At 36.7% G+C, this 23,270-nt stretch overlaps 1 protein-coding gene across 5 annotated transcripts; it reads right to left on the minus strand.

Annotated features, from left to right (window-relative positions):
• Window positions 1-400: 400 nt before the first annotated feature.
• LOC113061467 (CMP-N-acetylneuraminate-beta-galactosamide-alpha-2,3-sialyltransferase 2-like) lies at window positions 401-22,578 on the minus strand. Of its 5 annotated transcripts, XM_026230594.1 has the most exons (8): window positions 22,209-22,578; window positions 15,303-15,444; window positions 11,224-12,675; window positions 9,000-9,193; window positions 6,022-6,201; window positions 5,173-5,218; window positions 4,898-5,017; window positions 401-3,142 (listed from the first exon to the last, which is right to left on the minus strand). In XM_026230594.1, exons 3-8 carry the CDS (start codon window positions 11,707-11,709, stop codon window positions 2,969-2,971), a joined length of 1,200 nt encoding a protein of 399 aa, XP_026086379.1. In that variant the 5' UTR covers window positions 11,710-12,675; window positions 15,303-15,444; window positions 22,209-22,578; the 3' UTR covers window positions 401-2,968. The 5 variants fall into 5 exon arrangements, with proteins under 5 accessions (XP_026086379.1, XP_026086382.1, XP_026086380.1 ...); XM_026230597.1 differs by lacking the exon at window positions 15,303-15,444; XM_026230595.1 differs by lacking the exons at window positions 15,303-15,444; window positions 22,209-22,578 and adding an exon at window positions 13,733-13,851.
• Window positions 22,579-23,270: the final 692 nt, after the last annotated feature.

Genomic DNA, 23,270 nt, shown 5'->3' on the forward strand with positions numbered 1-23,270 from the left:
TGTTAACTTTAAATTTTAAAGTTATTTAAACTTCAGATTTTTAGGGTGGAAAGTTTTAAACATCACAGAATTCAACAAATCCATTGTTAGTTACTGATATTTACTTCTGTTTAAGCCTCACAAAAGAAAACAGGAGGAAAAGCAATATTAGGGGCATCAAAGTTTTCAACTCTTTACCAGAATAAAATTTAACTTTTTGAATGCCAATTTTTCCATGTTAGAAGCTGCAAAGCATGTAAACCATTGTAGTAAAAATTAATCCCTTTAGATAAAACAGCATTTTATTTCCATAAAATCATGAGTTCAATACTGAAGTTCTAATGAAAATGTACCGAATCAAATAAAAGTGAAAAAAGTTGTTTACTTGTATACAAATGTTCATGGTCACAAAGGAGACAAATCATTTTTAAACATGTTTATTTCATACTGTAGCATGAAAACGGTCCATAATTACACACAGACTGAGGTTGTGAAAGAAAGAGCACTGACCAAGAGTCACTATAAATCAACACCAAAGAGAAGTTAATGAGAGCAAACACAGTGGCACAGTGAGGATATGTACAGTCTGTGCTGAAGGGTTCCTTCATGAAGAACAGAATTGAACATTAATTTGAAAGTGGAGTCTAAATACTGTAGTCTCATTTTTAACTTCATGTCAGTGTTTTTGCTGCCATTTTATTATTTCTTCAAATGGAATAGGGGAATCCACATAAAGCCTTTCAAAAAGGTCAAGAAAACAAAATTAAATTGCATCTTTCAATCAACAGCTATCCTTTAGGCACAGTGGAAAAAGCAGCAAAGAAAAACAAACAGCAGTTCAGTCTTAACAGGAATATTTTTCTCACTCAGTACTTTGTACAATACGATGTAAAGCTGAAGGCTGCAAACAATTCAGCAAAAGATGATACAAAGTCCTTGAAAAGGCTCTCTCAGTGTGACGATAAGGATCTACAAAAGACCAATAATTTAGTGTGGAGAATGTTGGCAAGAAGAGCATAAAAGAAGAAAACAAGCCAATTTGGAATTGATCTCATCATGCAATTTGGCCACAGAACATTTAAAATGGAGAGAACCGAGAACGGACATAATGTAGTCTTTCAAAAATTGTTTGAGTAGGTGTGCCTGAATATCCCTCAGCAGTCTACAATCCTCCTCTGGCACAAAAACAAGAAGAGAAATGTCTAGGATTAATGGATACTGTTAAGAGTAATACAAGAACACCATAAGCCAATTTATTTTCCATAATCCATATTTTCTGAATACATAAACCTCCGACAAAAACAAGAGGATTAGTAATGGAACACAATTCTTTGGTGACCAATTGCGCATCTCAATATTCTCCCTATGAGAGGCCAGCCCAATAATCCCTCAGAATAGGCTTAAATATAATAAAGCCACTGACTACAGCCCTGTGCATTTCATATTCAACTGGTATACAACAGTCAAGACATTTATAGACAATGTATACATGTGCCACATGTCTGGATTTTTGAAGGTTTAGAGCGACTTTCAGCCGAAATGACAGTGAATGCAGGTAGGTAGCTCTTAAAATCAAGAGGGGAGAAGGTTTTCAGGTGAAAGCTTTTCCCAACCTGATCCCAAAGGCACGGTGCTCAGCTTAGCTCAAAGTAGAACAGACAGAACAAGAGAATGAAATGGTGGCGCAGGAGAAGATATGAATCATGTTTGGGTCGAGGAGAGCTGGTGGGTAGACGATCCATGCCCTATTTTAGAGCCCAGATGTATGCTAGCGTGAATGTATGTCAAGAAATGCTCTATAAGAAGACTAAAGGAATAACAGCATGCGTTTATGCATCTTTTAATGAGGTTAGCTGTGCTCTGGAGAGAGGACGTGTCCAGAAGCGAGGACAAGGCACACAAGCATGTAACGTGTGCGCGTTTACACACTGAAAGCCAAGATGTCTTCATTTTGAAAAAGAACTACTGCACCTGAAACTTCGACTTGGCTGAAGCTCTGGGCTTGCAAAGGGACATGGTGATGGAAAAAAATGCTGTAGAGTTTTCGCCCATTCTCCTCAGACCAGAGGAACGATCAGCACTCAGACACAATTAGCATAAATAAACAAAAAAGACAAAAATGTTCATACTGCTGTGAGCACACAGTGATCGCAAACTGATAGTGTGATCATTTCAGAGACGAACTACTAAACAAAATTTCTCAAAACAAAAAGCTTGGTCTAAAGGCAGGAATGTAACTTCCACACCACTTGCACCTAGTGGAGTGAGGAGCCTAACTGCTGCGCTATCATGCTAGTGAAATGACCTGCCACTATGTCCAAGCTTTTAATTCAATTCCACACCTGTATGACTTTTCCTTCTGTGAAGACAATGGTGCAAGACAACTTTGGAACCGATTGACCTCACTGACATCAACAGTCCAAACATTCTTCAAAATATCTTCTCTGCTTTGCAGAAGAACATAAATCACACAGGTTTGGAACAGGATGAGGGTAAATGGCAATTTTCACTTGAGTCAACCATCTCTTTAATGAATCACAGAGAACTGCTAGAGTACTAGGATACAGTATAGTAATCGTTGGTCCCACTCATCTATGGGCCCTCGGCATGAGATAGGAGTTCCCATCACTACTCAAAAGACATAAATATAAGCCAATTCCATTCCCAGTACATATATCTAACATGCTATTTAGTGGTGAGATATTAGTGGTCCTTGCCAAGTCACGTTCCTTGACCTAGTTGAGGTAGTCTTGCAAGGAAAAGCACATTAGTACATTTAGTACTAGTGTCTCCTCTCAAAACCACCACATCATGGGAATGCTGCCCTGAATACTGTCCAATCAGGACAGCATAGAAAGGTAATAAGATCATGAGAAATTACTTCTTGGTCACATTTAACAAGCACACTATGTGAGTCAAGTGGATAATGGGTGGTTTTGTTTATGGTAGTCCATCAGTTGATCCATTTCTTTGCACCTGGTGCCCAGATTCACTTTCCAGGAAAGACTGAGATCTTGCCAGCTTTGGTCAGCTTGTCAATGATCTGGGCCTCATAGTCTGCATCATGGACACCCGTTTTACGAAATTCTCCTGAATAGCGGTTCTGCTCCCAATAGTGGTGCCAGTTTCCCCTGCTGTCTGCCCCAAAGCCAAATACATTCACCTGTGACACAGAAATTAATTCACAGTCAATATCAGAGCTTTAAGATGTAAATAAAGCTAACAATTAAAATTTATTTATTTTACATATAAAAAGCTAAAACAAAAGCTACAGACACTTTATAAATTTATATAAATGCAAGTAGTACACAAAGTTCAAAAGACTAGGGTCAGTAATTTTTATTTTCAAGAAATTACTACTTTTATTCAGCAAGGACACATTAAATTGTTTAAAAAGTGACAGTTAAGACCTACATTGTTACATTTTTTTTTTTTAACAATAGTTGTTCTTTTGAATTTTCTATTCATCAAGTAATCCTGAATCTGCCATTCTGATACTGTTAGATCTGAGTGCAGCCTTCAACACTATTGACCAGGACATCCTCTTGAATAGACTCTAGTGTAGTAGGGGCATTACAGTGGTTTACCTATTATTTAAAGGGTAGGACTTGTTCAGTAAATATTGGGTCGTTCACCTCACCTCCTGCACCAATCCCTTATGGTGTTCCTCAGGGTTCTATTCTTGGCCCTTTATTTTTCTTGTTGTCCCCTAGGCTCCATTCTCCAGAAATATAGTATTAAATATCATTGCTACACAGATGACCACCAAATTTACCTTCCAAACAAACTTGAAAATGATTTTTCTTTACAACTTTTCTCATGTTTTGACGAAGTTAGAACTTGGATGGCTAATAATTTTTTGCTAACTAAACCCTGACAAAAAGGTGCTTCTGCTAAGCCCAGCTGCTCTCAATACTAATTTTAGTAGTAGTTTAGGTTCCCTTAACGATAACTTACAATACCATGTAAATAGGGGTCCATTTCGATCCATTACTACAATTTGACAAGCATGTAAAGAGTAGCTTCTTCCACCTCAGATCTGTTGAGAAAGTAAAACACTTTCTCTCTTGAAAAGATCTCGAAATTGTCATCCATGCACTAATCTCTTCCAGGCTGGACTATTTTAACTCTCTTTATGTCTGCCTTCCTCAAAGCACTCCATCTCCACTTCAGATGGATCAAAATGTGGCAGCCAGATTGTTGAAAGGAACACACAAAAAAAAAAAAAAAAAAAAAAAAAAAAAAAAAAAAAAAAGAGTGAACATATTGAGCAATGAAACAGTTTACCCCTTATTATCAGGGCCTCTCCATTGCTCTGTGTTTAAAAAAAAAAAAAAAAAAACTTAAAGACTCATTTTTAAACCCTTGCATTTGCGTGATGCTGTGTACGGTACTTCTGATGTATGTTTTAGTATAATATATACATTCTGATTTTATTTCCCTTTTAATTTCGGTCTCTGTTGCTTTTTAAGTAACCATTTATTGTAAAGCACTCTGGATCAACGATGGTTGTGTTAAAGTTGTGATCTATGAATAAAGTAACTTGACTGAAGAAAAAATGTATCCCAGTTTCCATAAACTATCAAGCAGCAGAACTTTCAAACTTTGATAAGCAATGTTTCAAGCAATAATAAGCAATGCACCAAATCGGCATATCTGAATTGGTTTTCAGTGTCAAATGATCCTTCAAAAATAAAGTAATAACTGCTGAGAATTCAGCTGTGCCACTGCAATCATAGGAATAGATAACTTATTATATTAAAACAGAAAACTGCTATAGAATACTGAAATTTAGAATATTGTATGATACGATAGTACATTTCAAGAAAAAAATTGTGGAACATCAATTTACAAACATAATTTATGAATTGTATGCATTATTACATACCCTATTATATTATATACCCTAAAGTCTTACCTCATCACATACGTGTAGAGCAAAGAACAGCACAAGCATGCCAGTGGAGGGATAGCGGCCATGATGACGAGTCCAGCGGTCATGGATGTATTTAAAGAAAGCTGGGTTGAAGATCTGAACCTACAGGACATCATTTGATATGTATGCAGATTTATAGCAGCACAGAGAAAACTGAGCCGGAATGTGAGATTGATACTGTTCTATTGTTCAGGGTCTATAGTGGGTCTTAATTCAAGGAATATAAATCGGTGAGAGGCAGGATGGGAATATATTACCTTGTCTTTATCCACACGCAGAAACTGCTTCACTGGAGCGTATGTGCTGAGAGAGAGAGATAGAGATTTGAGAAGAAAGTTATAAATCTTCCCACTTCTGGCATCTCTTTATAATTTCATAAAAAACAGTGACTTGAACTGTTGCTAACTTTCTGGTGTTTTTCAGTGAAGTAGAGAATGTTGTTGATGAAGCTTGGTGATGTGTGGTGGTGTGTGTGATTTTAATGATGCATTTCTGGGTACAGAACACTGCAGTGTGCTCACAGACAGAATATATGAATGTCTCATTGGCCTCACTGCAGCTATGGCACAAAAATCAAGTACTGACGACCACATTTTTCTTAAATCCACAGTGACCGAAAACTAAAATGAACAACTAATTTATTAATGGGATGTCATGTCACACTAAGGATTTTTTTTTAATTGGACACACACACACACACTCACACAAATCTTTTAAACATAGTACCTCAAATCTGAAGAATGTGCATCAAATGAACGAAGAAATTTTTTATAAAAACATTTAATTTGCATACATTTAAAATAAAGATTTAAATGAATTCAAAATGCAAAATTCAAGATTTTACAACCAAATTAGACTCCCTTAATAGTTTCTTTAAACAATGTCTGAAAAACTAAACTGAAAAACTAATTTACTGATGGGATGTCATAATCCAAGATTCACTGGTTTAAAATAATAAATTGAACATTTTGGTAAAGCTATATTTATACAGCTTTTATAATAAAGAAAAAAACTCATTTAAAATTAAAATATGACAATTAAAAAAAAAAAAAAAAAAAGGCAAATCTCTTTTCCTAAAATCCTTGTGTTTGCATTATCGTTCTCACAAGCGGATCTGTCCGGTGGAGAGGGCACTGGTGATCCACAACAAGTCGAGAGTCTTGAAGGGTACTAGCACAAAGCTGACATTGGGCGCCAGGTTTTTGGCACTCTCTGGGTACATGAAGTGGTGTGTGGTACGGCTGCCGGCATCCTCTTCGTACCCTACAGTGGGAGCCAGGTTCATCCTGGAACACAGATTCAGTTGAATTAGGCCGTGAAAACGCTCCCTCACTTTTGCTCAAACAAGCCCCATTACTTTGGCATTTCATTATTTTCCTCATGACGGAGTACAGTGAACAAACAGAAAGTGCATTCAGGTTGACAGCAAGTGGCTAAATAAAAAAAAGCAGACAGAGACGTCCCCATTCATTGTAATTCTACAGAAAATAACCAGGGAATTATTTAAAATACTCCTTTTTGTTCCACATCGTAAGGGTTTAGAATGACACCAGGACGGATATATTACAATTTTCATTTTTAGGTGACTGATTCATTTAAGAGAGACAGACTGCAAGAGATGAGAAAGATGATGGAAAGAGGGTGTGTGTGGATCAGACAGGAACACACCCTGTACAGGGTCGGTGTCTATTCAGGAGACACAGCTGTTTCTACGATGGATGTCAGAGCTTCTATTTCACAGTTCATGTCCTCTCAACAAAATGCTCCGATTAGAAAAAAAAAAACCTGCCTCCCTTTCTCATTCAATCTGTATTCTACATGTATTCACTGAAATTCAAGAACTGCCTTACATTAACAAGGTTTTACAAACCCATAGAATCTTAAAGCTTGTATCCAGGCACCAGGATTAAAAAGCTTCAGATATAATGGTCCTACAGATTTTAAATGCAAAACATAATGTCTAAGACTCAAGACACATTTGTTTTCATATGATAAGAACAATACCATGTATCTCTCTTAAAGCAGCTCAAATATTTATGAATACTATGTTTTTTCACGTGACCTATTGTGCAATAATTTAGGGTCAGTCTTCCAAATCAGTTGTTAAGCCTGTATACAAACAAACTTTAAAAGTAATGGATCAAAAACCAATGAAATGGAATCATTATCACATTCTTCAAAAGTATTATTTGTTAAGTTTTGATCAATTATTTTGATAAAGTTTTTATAAAAACAGTATTTAAGTTTATATGGGCTTGCCCCTGATGTAATCTGTCAGTTGATACATAAAAATACATAAGTGACGGGGCAAAGAAAGACCAGAGGGGACCGTAAGTGGGAATTGTAGGAGTTTGGAGATTCAGAACTACTGTGGTTCAATCATCCTTTTCACTAAATGGTTCACATCTATGGAACCCCATGCCCATAGATGTAAAGTTGCAATCATAACTCCGTGTTTTCTCTACCAAGTTGAAACAGTGGCTGAAGTCTCTACAGCAATGTGAACAGTACCTTAGGCTTATTCAAGCTGGTTAAGCTTACATTTTATTTCTGTATGCAAGAATTTACATTTTATGTTGGAAACTTTGTATGTTTTTAGGTATGTCAATATGCCATTGTTTGATTAGGTAAAACACACATATATAAGTACTTGTTTTGTTCCTTGTGATGATTGTTTCTTTATTTGGATGTTTTGATTTTAAGTAAAACCTTAACCAAGTATGAGAGTTGCAAACTAGATTTATGCTGCATGCCTTATGTTCAAAGCATCAGTTGTCCATGTAACAATGCCCAGTCTATTGTCCATTAAATAAAATATATGAATATAAAAATACTGAAGTATATACATGAAATGCAGTTGATATGCTACAAGGAAGCTAACAGATTTCAAAGTACCGTTTACTTCCCATAATAAAAATGTGTCAGCCAATGGAACCTTATGAGCCAATAAACACCAACAGCAAACTAATTTGACTGAGGCAGCAACCTCAAACCATCTCTTAAACAGTGTCAGAATGAAAGCAGACAGCAGTTAAACAATGGAGACAGCTGCTGTGGGGCAGAATAAAGATAGGGATATAGAGGACAGGTTTAGTTTAATATTTCAGAGTTGAATCAAAGACTTGACTGAAACTGCACCTCAATTTATACCTCCTCCTCTTTCAACCACTGTCTCTCTCTGATCTCTACTAAACACACACCGTTCTTCAACGTTACCCCCAGGACATGATTTTACACTCTTCTTAAAGGAGCAATACGCACATTCTGCCCTTTTCAAATGTTCAGTCAACTGAAATCCGCAACTGCAAATGTCAATCCACCATAACTGACTGCAATCAGTGGCCCAGAAAACAGAGCTGTTATTGCACACTAAAATTAAGACAGATACTGCTTAAAAAAAATTCATTAGCTCTAAAAGAATAAATGTAAATATATTGATATTGATAAATGTGGCATTTATCAAAGTGCTTTTTTTTTCTTTTCCTTTTTTAAAGAGCTCTAGATGCTGGTTGCTCAATTGATTCCTTAAAAAGTATGTTTTTTTCCAGTGTTAAATTACTACTTATAATAAATCTCCTAAAGTAGCTAGGAATCTATTTCAAGGTTTTATGTTCCCTAAAAAAATTTTTTTTTAAAAAACACTGTGGATATATGCTTTGAATATCCTACCAGTCTAAAATCAGCAACACCGACTTAATGGAAATTTTAAGGATACCAGTTTGAAAAATCTGTCATTTTTGTCATTTTGTTTCATGCTACTGGAAGTACAGAAATCACACTCTTCACCTATAATTCTAATTATTAAAAATTTCCACAAACTCAAAACTGAACAGAAAAAACACTGCAGAAAAGAGCATAACGTATGAAAAATATAACTAAATGTTCAAATTAAAAACAACTTTGAAAATGCAAAACTATCATAACCTAGCTAGATAAACTCACTCTGAATTCAAGGGCATCAACTGAATTTGTAGGTCTTCTTTTGTAGTTTCAAAAGGATACCAAATCATTCTCATAATCTTAGATATATAGTTAATCATTTTTCTTTCCCCGCTTCTTTACACAGTGACATCTCAAGACTCACCTCATGATGAAGTTGTGGCCATCAATCACGGAACCGTAACCTGCCCCCTGGAGGTTCCCCGAATTTCCCACCACAGCACAGCGCAGACAGCGGGCAGGATCCCATGAACCATATGGGGAATGGCCTGGAATGACTTGGAACATCCGCTGTAGAACTTGCTGGATGTTGTGGGGTTTGAATTGAGGTTGCAACATCTGCACAAGGTCCAGAGGGAAGACAAGAGAGGCAGGAAGAAAGGGAAAGACAGAAACTAACATAAGGATGGGTAGTTATCTTTTAACTTCAAACCATCTGCACACCTGCCTGTGCACATACTGAAATAAACATCCATGCAGCCAATTAGCCAAAACCTACAATCTTTCCTTTTGTATTTTACAAACATCCCTTAATGACATGGCTTCCTTCCAGCCAACCCAGTTCTTGATTCTTGATTTTTTCCTCTCTCTCTCTCTCTCTCGCTCTCATAACTCCTGGCAGATGCTGATTTTACTCCGTGCCCATTCAAAATAGATGAGCCACTGTATTTAATACAAGACTCGGTCATCAACAGAAAGCTACCATTAGAGGTTTAGGATCAGAAATGTTTCTATAAATTTTATTCAGCAAGAATACTCTAAAGTGATCACAAGATTTTTCACATTTCCATTTCAAAAACATGCTGTTCCATTAACATTTCTATTCATTAATTAACCTAAAAAAAATCTAATTATGTTTTAATAGATCTTTGATAAAGTAAACAGTCTTTCAAGAACATTCACAAATAAAAACATTTGAACAGTAGTGTGCATATTCATTTAAGTTATACAGTATGTGCATCTTTATCTGTATAAGCAGTATTGGGCAACAATCAGAATTTTATTTCCTGACTTTACTCAATTTAAATTTGATTTGAACTTGTTACAGCCCACAAGATACTGAATTAGAATTTTGATTTAAGAATGAGAAAATTAATTGCAGTTAAATTTCAAACTGAGGAATTTCATCAGTCCAACCAAAGTTAAGTTATATAATTAGTTTTAAGTAATTATGCCCATTAAACTCTGAAGTGGATGTCCAATAAACACAACACTGCTAAAACAATTCTTTTTCTTTTTTTGACCAGTAATAAACCATCTCAGCAATTACCTAGAATACCTCAGCAACTAGGGCTGGGACAATGTTGAGGGCATCGATGACGTCGACGCAAAATATGCGCATCGATTCGTCGACCTGTTTTTATTTCTCTAAAAAACGTTTGCAAAACGCGATGGCCGGATCAACATTCTGTCCAACGTTATAGAACCATATTAATCAAAATCATTAAACACGATAGAAAAAGGGCGAAAAACCAAAGTTTCACACGTGCTCGCGCACTCACAGTCTTCAAACTACACGAGCGCTGTCTTGCTCGCTCTCTCTCTCTCCCTCCCTCGTGCATATTAACCAAAATCATTAGACACGACAGAAAAAGGGCAGAACGCTAAAGTTTCACGTGGAGCATTCAGAGCATTTTTTTTTCTCCATGACAGGCTGCTGGCTCCCACTGTTATTTTTTTTTTTTGGAAAAGCACTCTCTGTATTAGCTTAAAGCCCTCAAGCTTACATTGGTTACTGTATTCTTTCAATTGCTCTAAACAAATATTTTGTGTGACCTTTTTTATTGAATGCTAGACATCAAGTTGTTGTTATTTTCCTCTGAAAGAAGAACTTTTTTTTTTTAAGTAAGCTAGGGCCTATGTGTTCAGTAAGCTTGTTTCAGTAAGCTATGTGTTTTCAAGGTTTTATTGAATGCTATCTCTATACAAGTGCAAAGTAATGCATTCTTAGTCAGTCTTTTATTTTGTAATTTTAAGAGCAATAAACATATTGCAATGTTAAGGAATTCATGTTTTTTTCATTCAGATATGCAAATCAACATGTGTAAATGGTTAGTAGTCAATTAATGGGGAGATAATTGAAATCAAATCAGTCTGAAAAAAATTTATCGTTAGATTAATCGTTTAAAAAATAATCGTTTATCCCAGCTCTACTCAGCACCACTTACATTTTCTTCAGAAAATATCAAATTCAGCAGTTTCCCTAATTTCAGTCGTGTTCCTAACCTTCATCCCAAAATATTTCTGCTTCTTTGGTTTAATGCAGTCTGGCACCAAACCCCCAAAAGCATTTCATGAGGCCAAAAGCATTTCACAAAAATCGGCATCTACAGCTAAAAGCAGAAGGGAGTAACCATAAGATCACTTACCACCCACCAGTAGTACACATCTGGAGGCAGCTGGAGGTTGTCCCGAATCCACACAGGCGAGATGTCCGGGTCATAGTTCTCGTCGAACCAGTCAGAAACACCTGGGTCACCCACGCACTGAGAGCAGGCACATGTCTTCTGCTGAGAGCTCTCGGCTGTGATGACCTGGTGGGATCCGGTATAGCTGGGCACTAGCTTAACTCTACGTGACTCTTCCCATCGCTGGGGTTCCAAGTAAGGCAAGCCGGCTCCTCCTCTCAGCGACAAGGAGAAAAAGAGTGAGGTGAGGAACAGGAGGGCAAGGGATCCCAAGACCACGCAGAAGCGAAGGGAGCATCGTTTACTCCCCCGTTCTCCTGCCACCACAGGTCCGACTCCGGCAGGCACCCAGGCTCTCAGCTCGCCTGTCCTCTGAGCCCGAGCCCATGTGGCCCAACTCCATCCCAAGCCGAAGCGTCCCTCTCGCTGCAGAGGCAAAGGCGGCATACGCCCACCCCCCTGCCATGAACCGGCCCCTGCCACCGTGCCCAAACTAGACTCCGTACTACTCTGTGTACTGAGAGACAGGTTTTCTCTTTTTGTGTGTCACCACTGCTGTGGAGCCTTTTTAGTGCTCTTTATTTATTTTCGCTCTCTTTCACGCTTCTGAACTGTCTATACTGCCACAGTTCACACATACACCAGTCTTTCGCCTCTAAAAATCTGTCTGCTTGTAGGCGTGTGTGTGATTGGCTCTATTATCCCTGCAGTGACAGTTGGAGGAATATCCCACTCTGTGGTTTTAACATCCCAGTGCCAGACAAGCTAGGCTGTCATCCGTGTCTGTTCCATTACAGTCCTCTATGAGTCCAAGTTTGTCACAGTAATCCGGTTTGTCCGCGTCTGTACAATCCGTCTAGCAAGCCACCATGTCGAACTTCACAGCAAGAGGTGAAAAAGGGTGGAGTTTTATCACAGTTTTGTAATGAAGCTCTTTTGCAAACATCTTGAATAGCTTTACGTTCTACAACACTCTCAAAACTCTTTCCATCTCATTCATTCGGCAGTAGTTGCGTATCCTGCAAGTTACTTCGTTTGATCTTTACGGTGTCTTCGATTAAAGTAGCTTGAAGATTCATCTGATTTTCGTTAACCCTGCATCTTTCTAGCAGCTAGTGGAGTTTGTGATCAGGACTCGCTTGCCAATTTCACAAAAAAAGCTCTTAATGGAATTGGTGAAGTGGAGAACTCGGATTTCAAAAAGGCAATGTACCCTGACCTGCTGTCGTCCTGTAATCTCCAAATCTATAATCTCTGGGACGCTGCTGGTCCACCTGTGTGAGCTCTTTCTCTCTGCCAGTTTGCTGCCAGAGAAAACCCGTCAGTCCGAGAGGGTGCAGTGCATCAGAATGGTAGTGAAATCCAGCCGCGGGTGTCTACAGCTGCTCTTCTTGATTCAGGCAACCTTCCAAACTAAAAACAGACAAATGTAGAATTATGTAGTGTATATTAAGTATAGCATGTAATGTAATTTATAAAGCATTATTATAAGCAGTTTTCCCCATTTCTCTTTTTTTTTGTATGCACCGATTATAAAACAGATTTACATAGATTTTCAGAGAACTTGCAAGAATTTTAAAAAAGCACAGTTTGTTGGCATGCATAATTAAAAACATATTTCACACTGAATTCGTTCTAATTTTTTTTAAATCCAACTTCAAACTAATTTTATCCTGATAATTTAATTAGCCAAAATAAATAAACCACACTACAAGAGAATAAGAATTTAAAAAATATCTATAAAAAAATATTTGTAAAAAAAAAAGAGAGGATGCTTTTCCACTTGCGGTCACAGCAATTTATGTTTTCCCTACTCGGAAAGTTATCAGCGAAGATGTGAAAATTAAAAGTCGTTCAGTCTTTTCACTGATAGCCCATCTGTCCCTCACAAAATTTTTGAAGGCACCACAGTTGAAGTGTTTCTGTTGAGCTAAATTACCAGACCTCAATATGTGCAGCCCACACCAGTTCATGCACCTTAGAAAAACACAAACTTCACAGCGTTCAAAAAAAAATAACACCAACCGATTTGTTCATGCTTGAATTGAAGAAAAACATTCCTTTCAATACATGTTTGAAGAGGCAGAGGTATAATCTCTGACAGCAAAGCACTTATGGTTTAAACATTTGCTTGATGCTAACAATTCAATCGCGGGTTTAGAAGATATCGACATATCAAACAAACAGGTGGCTCGTGCGGCTTTCACTGCGGCCGCAGATGATCACGCGACTGTGATTGCATGCGTGATTGAGCAGCTCGCTCGAGAATACTCTCCCCTACCATTCGAATTAGAATCATTTCAGATTTCATTTTTTCTGGCAGGAGTAAATGCCTGCTTCTTTGATTTAGAAGTTCTCCTACTTAAACACCTTCCTTCTTTTGAAACACTCACAGTTTGAAGAGAGAAATCGCGAAAGAGGTCGCAGTCAGAGTTTGATAGCGTTAACTTCGGCTGATTGTTTGTCTTACCAGTAACTTAGTGACCTAATGCGACGAGACTAGAGCGCAGTCAGGTTTGACGCTCTGAATGGCTTGAATTTACTGAGCCGCTAAAGGGCATCACCTGCAGTTTTATTGCAAAATAGAGATGGGTGAGATAGATGCCTTTGCATTTAAAGGGATACTCCACCCCAAATTGAAAAAAATAGCCATTAATCACTTAAGCCCAAGTCGTTCCAAACCCGTAAAAACTTTGTCTTCAGAAAACAATTTAAGATATTTTGAATGAAAACCGGGAGGCTTGTGATGTACTGTCAGCTCCCGACAGCATCAGGTGTTTTATTAATGGTAAGTATAATTATTTATACCAGTCGACAATTACGATGTCTCTGTAACAAAAGCAGTTGCATGAATATTAAAGTTTGAAACAAAAATGAAACCATCAACAGAAATACTGACCATGTATTACCCTCCATGTTTAAAAATACAAGCCCAGCTGTTTAGAGGTTAATGACGTCACAGAATTTACAGGTATTTTGGAATGGATGTGTGAATGGTGCTTTTCCAGAAAAAAAGACGGAATGTAGTTTACTGTGTGAACAGCGCATTTTTTAATTTACCGGTTAAGTCCTTCCGGTAATTTTACGGCAATTTACTGGTATTACTGTGAGAAAGAGGCTAATGAGTGCATGATATGGTGTGCAATTATTCAACAATGTCTGACTTATTAAAATAATTTATTTCCCTAATTTACCGCAATTGGTTGAGGTTCGTCTTGCGTGGTTCGAAAAAAACTTGTTACTAAAGCTTTATGTAATATATTTCAGATGTGTAAATGTAGCCCATTACAAGAAGACAAAAACATACAGTACTCATGGTTTGCCAATGTTAAAGACAGCTGCTGCTGCGGTTACCTAAATACAAATATTCTAGCAAAGTCTAACTTGTAAACTTTTTGTGGTTATTGAAAAGTTGTTCAGCTAGCTAACAGATAATTTGCATTAATTGTTCTATATTCCTGCCTTTGTGAATATGTATATATGCCAACTTTGTAAAGAACAAATGGCAAGATAGTGTGTTTAAGTCTCTCAGGACCAGCACATAGTGTGATGCACCTCTATAGCACTGTCTAAAAAAAGTATGTAAGGCAGCACACCATATATATATATATATATATATATATATATATATATATATATATATATATATATATATATATATAGGCTATAAAATCTCAAATGAAAGGCCAAATCCTCTTAATTATGCTCCAAGTCAATTCAATTTGTACTTTATTTTCACCAAGCACCACATCCTCCTACATCTTCCTATATTTCAAAATAACAGTCTTCTCATTGATAAAGCCATCAACACACAGTTGCTAGACTCACAGCAAACAGATGACATATGAGATATGTAACTATTTTTGGTCAACACGTCTAAACATGACTGCTCTCACAGTTGTGCTCAAAACAATAATACTCATACATTTCTGACTCCATATACAAACACATGCTTGAACGTTCGCTGGGACAAATTCACACGATGCACTAACATCCTTCTTTAGCCATCACAGTTATCACACACAAAAACATCCACTGACCTTAGCTTACTCTTTCTTTCCCTCTCTCCTGATGTTCGGCTGCTTTTAGTGGGTCTTGACCAATGTGCCTGCTCAGCAAGTGTGAGCCAAGCACTGTAGAGTGGGTGTCTGAGTTGCCTTGGCAACGAAACCTCACAGCTGGCTGCAATGGAAACGTAATTGAAAGAGAAGAGCAGACATTCACATACTGGGTAGGCTTGCATTTTCTCAGATTCGCAGCTGGACAGGTTATTGTCATATATTCAACAGTCGACGGCTCCAGTTTTGTGCTGTCTGTGATCAGACTGGAAGCGAGGATGGAAAACAATGTCTGTCCAGTGACTCTAGGGTTAACATATTGACAAAACCTGTACTCTCTCCCAGTTGAGGATTACTCTGGGAAACGGCTTGGCCCCTAAGGCTTAATCTAATTTCACGTTAAATGGATTAAACCCTTTTAAAGCTGAATACATTATTGCCTGTTGGGCCTCTCTTGGGAAAAAAAATTATGATTATCGTCTAATTTTTTTTCCGTCATTTAAAAAAGTAGGCTAAACTTATGATTTAGCTATTTCAATCAGCATTTTCTTCCAATGTAATCTGGTGTCAGCTGAAAGTGTTTTCCATGCATATAAGCCTTCATTCAATGATTCTTAGTTCAGTTAACGTTTTTAAACTCTACAACTGCTCGGAATTGAATTTGATTTCTGGGAATGAGGTCTTATAATAAATGAGCCATCATGCTGACCTCTTTTAATGCTAGTGTAAGTAATCAATCAAATCATTCTTCAGATTTATTTTCTCAGAATTGATTTACTCAGAACACATATAAATAATCCAGAACGGTGGTCATGACAGTAGTTTAAAGAGCTCACAATACTGAACTTAATTTAAAAATGCCTTGTGAAATGAAAATTTTAACCGAAGCTATAGTTTTTGCATCACAAAAAAATCTCATACCTTTCTCTGAGTCATACTAATCACAAAAAAACTATAACCTTTCACTCCTTTGAGCTTCACACCTCAAACTAAAATGACAGAAAATGAAATGAGAGATGCCTGCATCTCTAATCAATTTCAAGTCTCAAATTTATGTGATTTATATCTCAATATGTATAGCCTTCAGCATCAGTTGTGTTTATTTCCCATTCTGGCTATCTCATTTTTATTTCATCTTATTTTATACCCTCTCAAGGGAAAATGTATTTAGCCTCGTGCACCTAATGAAAGTAAAACTAAACTTAAGTGCTATTTTGACTCATCCAAACAAATTTCTGCCTGATTAACTTAATGTCACAATGATCTCAGGCATAAAAAAAATGTATAATAATAATGTAAATAAAAATCTAACATAAAAACATTTCATGCCACCTGATTTTACAGACATTAAAATCACTTGCAAACACTTTCTTATATCCATACTCATTGGAACACAGTCCCGAGGCACTGGATCTGTTAGCAGCATACAGCAAAGCAATCCATACCCATTATTGTATTTGTGCCCAAAGACAATGAGTTAACATGCCCCCTTGAGTCGTATTCTCCTGGAGAAACTGTTGATCATTGATCATGCCTTTCTTGACAAACCAGATCCTCAGGGGATGCCACCAGCCAGGTCTTCCATGTCCAGCAGAAGCTGGTCTATTATGAACAACCATGATAAGCCACAGACACATCTCTACAATGCTGAAGAAAACCACTCTCATGGATCTCAAAGGCTTAGGAAATTCTCTAGCTCTCAATCTTGGAATGTAAATCAGAGCAAAAATCATCTCAAAGCAGCAAACACATCATGCAGCACTTGGAGTTCAGAATTGGTATATAGGAGAGACAGGAGAGCAACAGCAGCGATGTAACAGCAGCGATGGATGGTGCAGTCATGTCTTTTTCTCGCATAAACTGCCCTACCAGAAATTAGTGTTTGTGTGCCGTGGGAACTCTTAACAGCTGCAGCTGCCCAAGTGTCTGACTCAGCACCCCCATCTCTGCTTCAGGCTCTAAATGCCAGTATGTGTCTGTATGTGTGTGGAAGTTCAAGTTCAGAAAGCTGACTTTGATTTCTGGCACCAGCACCGGGGGAAGCAGGTGACCTAACAAGATTGCAAATATTGGCTTCTTGAAAATAAGTAATAAAATATTAAGTGATGTGTGCTAAAAATAAGTAAAACATGCTCTGATAGAACATGACAAAATCCAAGGAACATTCCTTAAAATCAAATCCTAAATGCCTCAATATTTGCTTCTCAGGAAAATGTTAGTTTCTTCTAAATATGTTTTTATCTCTTCAAGAAAACTAATTTAAACCTTATATTTTCTTAATAATAAGAAAGATCAAGAAAAAATGATTTAATTAATTTATTTGAATTCCATTTTTCATACTGTACGTTGTTGTGATGCCTGAATAAATTTCTAGCATTTAAAAATTGTAAAAAGGTTTACACATATTTTATCTATTTGTACATCTACACTGGAAAAAGTCGCTGCCTTGAAATACAATCATAGCTGTACAAATTAAATTCCATCAAACTGACTTAAAAACATTAGATTAATCTTATAATTCATTAAAAAAGTTGTAAATTGCTTCATGTAGAAACAAGTCATAATGACTTATTGATCACACTATTTTTACAGTGTAATATAATAATTTAAATGAATAAGAATTTTGAAATAATCACCCCCTTATTTGTATTTGTCATCATTTATATTTGGTGCATCTCTATATTACATTTTTGCTAGTGATTTGAACAATGTGACCTTGCATTACAAGATGTACTTTGAAGTCTTCCATACAAGCCCAGATGGTCAACCTGACCTCAGTTACCTGCTCCTCACTGACCTTGTCTCCGTTGCTCAGTTTTGACACCTCACATCCCCTCGCTGGTTCCTTGTGTAATATATGAATTATCCATGCATCCGTGGCTGTACCTCATATCTACTCCTCTATCTACAGTATCTCTTTCTGTTTGGCAAGTACAGAAAAAGATGTTCTTTCAGCCTGTGTGGCCCTTTTCTATACTGTATTTACCTCTCCATTCTCTCAATCGTTCTTTCTTTCTGTGCCGTTCTCTTTTAGTGGTGTTTTTCATCACTTTCTCTGTGTGACAAAGTATTTCTTCTCCTGTGCCCAAAAATGTCTCTCTCTCCGTGACTCATCCAGTAGAGATCCTCTAAGGCCACCTATACTGGGGCCAGATGCCAAGGCCTGTCACAGAGCCCATCGATCGAGAGGAAAACCATGGGCAACGCTGGCTCCACAACACCACAGCAGAAGCCCTCATTGCTGGCACAGTTAACCCTTACCTCACCACCTCACTGAAACATTGCTCATACTGTATCCAAATGTCATCAAAGTGTTGCAATGACAGATTGAAAAGGCTGTACATTATACCTTTCCTAAATATGTCAATTTCCAAAATTAATATAAACCCCAGAACTACTTTGTAAACATTTAATTTAGCTTAATTTATAGTTAGCAAATGAGGTAAACTATAGTTATGTGTGCCTGCTCAAAGTCACACTGCAATAATCTAATCAACCTAATGTGCTTAACCCTAGTGTTGTGTTTCAGTCATTTTGACCCGGTTTTCTTTTTCCCAAAAATGCTAGTTAATATTATAACATTGGACTAAAACGCCCAAATTTTTCTTTTTCCCAAAAATGCTAGTTAATATTATAGCACTGGACTAAAACGCCCCGATTTTTCTCACTACGGATTTAACAACTTCCAAAATAAATAAATAAATAATAATAATCTTTAACCCATCTTTTTATACTTCTGTGTTCCTGGTCAAAAATGATCAGCCTAAAAAATAATTACTTAAAAATGTGACCCTGGGTCTTAAATCACTGGGATATATTTTTAGCAATAGCCTAAAAAACATGGGTACAAATTATTGATTTTTCTTTTATGCCAAAAATCATTAGGATATTAAGTAAAGGTCATGTTCCATGAAGATAATAAATACATTTTCTACGGTAAATATATAAAAACATAATTTTTGATTAGTAATATGCATTGCTAAAAACTTGATTTGGACAACTTTAAAGGTGATTTTCTCCAGGTTTTTTTTTTTCTTTTTTGCACCCTCAGACTCCAGATTTTCAAATAGTTGTATCTCGGCTAAATATTGTCCTAACAAACCATACATCAACGAAAAGCTTATTTATTCAGATTTCAGATGATGTATAAATCTCAGTTTCGAGAAATTGACCCTTATGACTGGTTCTGTGGTCCAGGGTCACAAATGTCTTGTTATGGTATATTATAACCAAATATTTTTATTTATTTTTTTACTTTGCCAAACATAGCCAAAATTATCCACAAATTAGGATAATTTTTGTACTTTATTTTCTTGTTTTCTTTTAATTAGCGCAATTTTTTGCCAAATTTATCCACAATTTTTTTTTTTCACCGTGTTTAATTAAAGAAAACAAGATGACAAAAAGATTGAATCAAAGATTTGGTGATAGCACGATGAATGATTTACAAGCAATTTTTAAAAGGCCGGTCATTTTGGACAGGGAACACAAATTAGGTACAGGATTTTCAGCACAGTGCAAGGGTTAAACAGTGACAGCTGAGAGTGTCAAATTTCCTTCCCCTCTAGGCTGAACTCAAAAGATATTTTGGGACTATTACTGTTTGTAAAAACCATTACATTTTCAGTGATCTGATATGATGAGCATCTAAAATAAAAGTCTTACATCTGTTTGGGTTTGGGAGCAGGTCTCTCAGGGAAAGAGAAACCCAGAGAACTCATGCATGCACCACACACACACACACACACACATAGGAACACAGATCTACAGGCAACTCTAGTGTGTTCAGCAGGTGCCCTATTTGTTATTTTCTGTACAATCCATGTCATCTCCAAAATTAAGACACAAACATAACTGTAAAATGTTGCAAGTGTTGTAACTGTAAACGCTGAGTTGAGTTATTTAGGTTGATAGAAATGGATATCAGGTAACCCTGTTGTCACAGCTCTTTGAATTAACCAATCTGAATCCCTGACAGAAAAAGGTTTCCCATAGAGTAACCTATTTAAAGGCTCTCATGTGTGACTCTGACAGTGTGCTCGCTCTGTACGCAGTGTTAACCTAGTTAAAGCTAAGTCAGCAGGACTTTTGCTGGCTCCTGAAATTCCCCAGGTACTACGTTAGCCTAGTTACAGAAGATGATGAACATCTGCCATATAGAACAGTTGCTCAAGCAATACAAGTTTCTTAATAGGCAACATTCTTTTCTGTATCCTCTCTTTTACACCTATACCCGATATTTGAATAGTTCAAAGTGTAATTTCACATCAGGTCACATCAGGTGATTATAATATTCAATTCAATGATTTATTCATTATTTGTGAATTGTTAAGGGTATATTTTTTAGAAATTGAGATTTATACATCATCTGAAAACTGAATAAATAAGCTTTTAATCTATGGTTTATTAGGATAGGACAATATTTGAACCAGATACAACTATTTGAAAATCTGAAATCTGGTGTGCAAAAAAATCTAAATACTGCCTTTGAGTTTGTCCAAATGAATTCTTAACAATGCATATTACTAATGAATAATTACGTTTTTACATATTTATGGTAGGAAATATTTAAATTATCTTTTGTGGAACATGATCTTTACTTAATATCCTAATGATTTTTGGCATAAAAGAAAAATCTGTAATTTCGACTAATACAATGTTTCTTTGGATATTGGTAAAAATACACCCCGGTGACGTAAGACTGGTTTTGTGGTCCAGAGTCACATCTGGTTTCAGCTCTGATTCATTGTGCATATTGTTGCAGCAGATTTACTAAGAAACGGTTGGTCCCCATTATGCCTTGGGAAAAATTACACTGGGTGTCTAACTCCTCATTCTGAACTTTTAAGTAAATTCTACACCAACATTTTTTCTGCAACATTTCTTCTTCTTCTTCTTCTTCAAAAAAGAGCCCTATCACCAGAGTTGTGCAATTACTTTAAACAACAACTGTCCTTTCAAATACTGTCTCTGACAAAAGACCAATTCGCAAAGGACAAACTGAATGTCATGACAGAATCCGAAATTAATTCAAAGTGTTGCAGCAGAGGCTGTTTATAGTGACATATTATATGATAAAGCAGTTGAAGCACCAAATGCCATAATAATCTACCAAAATTGTTTTTGTTTCATATAACAGAAGTTACAGAACATAATTCAAATACTAGTAATTAAACTTAAACAGTCAGGACCTATTGTTGAGCATACCTTAGTCATTTAGATTATATGGTATTATAAATATGTAATAGTTAATAATCTTAAATAAGTGCAGCTTATTCAATATGGCCAATTATTCAATATTTCTAGCTAATATTCCAATACAGTCATGTTACATATGTTAAGATATAGTGATTCTACTTGGTAAAATGCGAAGGAAATCCTGCACTTTTCCCCCAAGCTTCCCTGAGAAAAGGAAAATAGGATGGGTTACTATTTTTAGTCTTCCTGATCAACATACTACTTATTTGATTTCACTTTATTGAGTTTACATACACATCTTTGGTGTTGAGTTGTGTCTATTTTGAACAAACTGCATAAGGATGAGACAAAGACTTGATTATGTCACACAATCACATCGACCCCAAGAAAATCCTTTACTACCCTTCTTTCTTTCCTGTATCTAAACATCGCTGTCAGATCCGTAAGGGTGGGTTCAGAGTGTAATGAAACCCTCACATAAATGAGATGGGTTTGGACACAAAGGGGCAAGCCCCTGGTCCCTCTGTGCATGACGTGGGTCAGGTCCACTCTAGCTACACAACCTGAGACTATCTGCTTTAAAAAATTAAAAAAGAAGGGGTGAGACATTAATGGACCAAAATCCACAAAAGCATTGACCACAACAGGTTATCTCACACAATGGACACACATGACAAATGCTTTCCTTACCTTGCAGTGCCTCTTAGGATACATAACACTTCATCATGATGCATTCTTAAAGCTGGGGCAGTTTTGGAATATAAAGACACCCACTTCACCTCCTCGGTGGAATGTAAATTTCTGCAGACTGTTGTGGATGTTGCACTAAATGAACAGCATTCAGCTTCCATATGATTACTTTAATCAGTTGTCTGTCGGTGGTCGTTTCCAGCGCCCACGTAGTATGCTGATGTAGATATGAACTAGGATTTTGTCTTCCTGTCCGATATTTTATCGTCCCTAAGCCCTTGGATAATGTGCAACACTGTAATTCTCACAATGCTGCGTGAAGTCCTTGTGTGTGTGTGTGTGTGTGTGTGTTGCCCCCCTAAACAAGACACCCTCATTCGCTCATCCCGTTTAGTCTCCTGGGATATGTAGTTCTTTAAATTATTAACGTTAAATAGCGAACCGCCTTTTTGCACTACATTTCCCATGATGCACTTGGAACAGATGGACTCATTGGAACCGCTAAGGGCTGTGATTGAGGATGCTTGGAGAGTAACTGTAAATCCAAACTGTCCACAACGCATAAGTTATGTATTTTCTTTCTCTCTCTCTCTCTCTCTCTCTCTCTCTCTCTCTCTCTCTCTCTCTCTCTATATATATATATATATATATATATATATATATATATATATACATATATATAAATATTCAATATATGGTTCTTCTATGTTGTTACATTTAATCGCTGTTCTGAAAAATAAATAAGAACAACAAAAATTTGTTGTACAGCCAACAGACATATAAAAGACTTCATATAATACTGGGATACGGTATCAAATGTATGTGTAGCTGTCAGGTTGTTATTCTCCAACATGTATGGTTTAAATATCGAATGAATTCTCGGGCAGTTCAGAAAAGTCTCAGTTGATGAAATACTGCCGCCTTCTGGAAATGGCTCTACTTACACTACAGTGATAGCGAGATAGCACCTCTAAAAGTATAAGTGCAAACTTTCGAGCATCAAACACACTTTTTAAATAATTTAATTTGGTCATAAATGAGACTAAATTAGATTGCATGCGA

This window comes from Carassius auratus, chromosome 43 (genome assembly GCF_003368295.1).
Source record: "Carassius auratus strain Wakin chromosome 43, ASM336829v1, whole genome shotgun sequence".
Lineage (NCBI taxonomy): Eukaryota > Metazoa > Chordata > Actinopteri > Cypriniformes > Cyprinidae > Carassius > Carassius auratus.

What these genes read in the sequence shown, in the direction of transcription:
- LOC113061467 (XM_026230597.1), bottom strand. Translation starts at nt 11,709, where the DNA reads ATGCCGCCTTTGCCTCTGCAGCGAGAGGGACGCTTCGGCTTGGGATGG. An exon ending in TCCACCGGACAGATCCGCTT is followed by an intron (nt 5,219 to 6,021) that starts GTGAGAACGATA and finishes TCTCTCTCTCAG; the next exon opens with CACATACGCTCCAGTGAAGC. An exon ending in TGCGTGTGGATAAAGACAAG is followed by an intron (nt 5,018 to 5,172) that starts GTAATATATTCC and finishes GATGTCCTGTAG; the next exon opens with GTTCAGATCTTCAACCCAGC.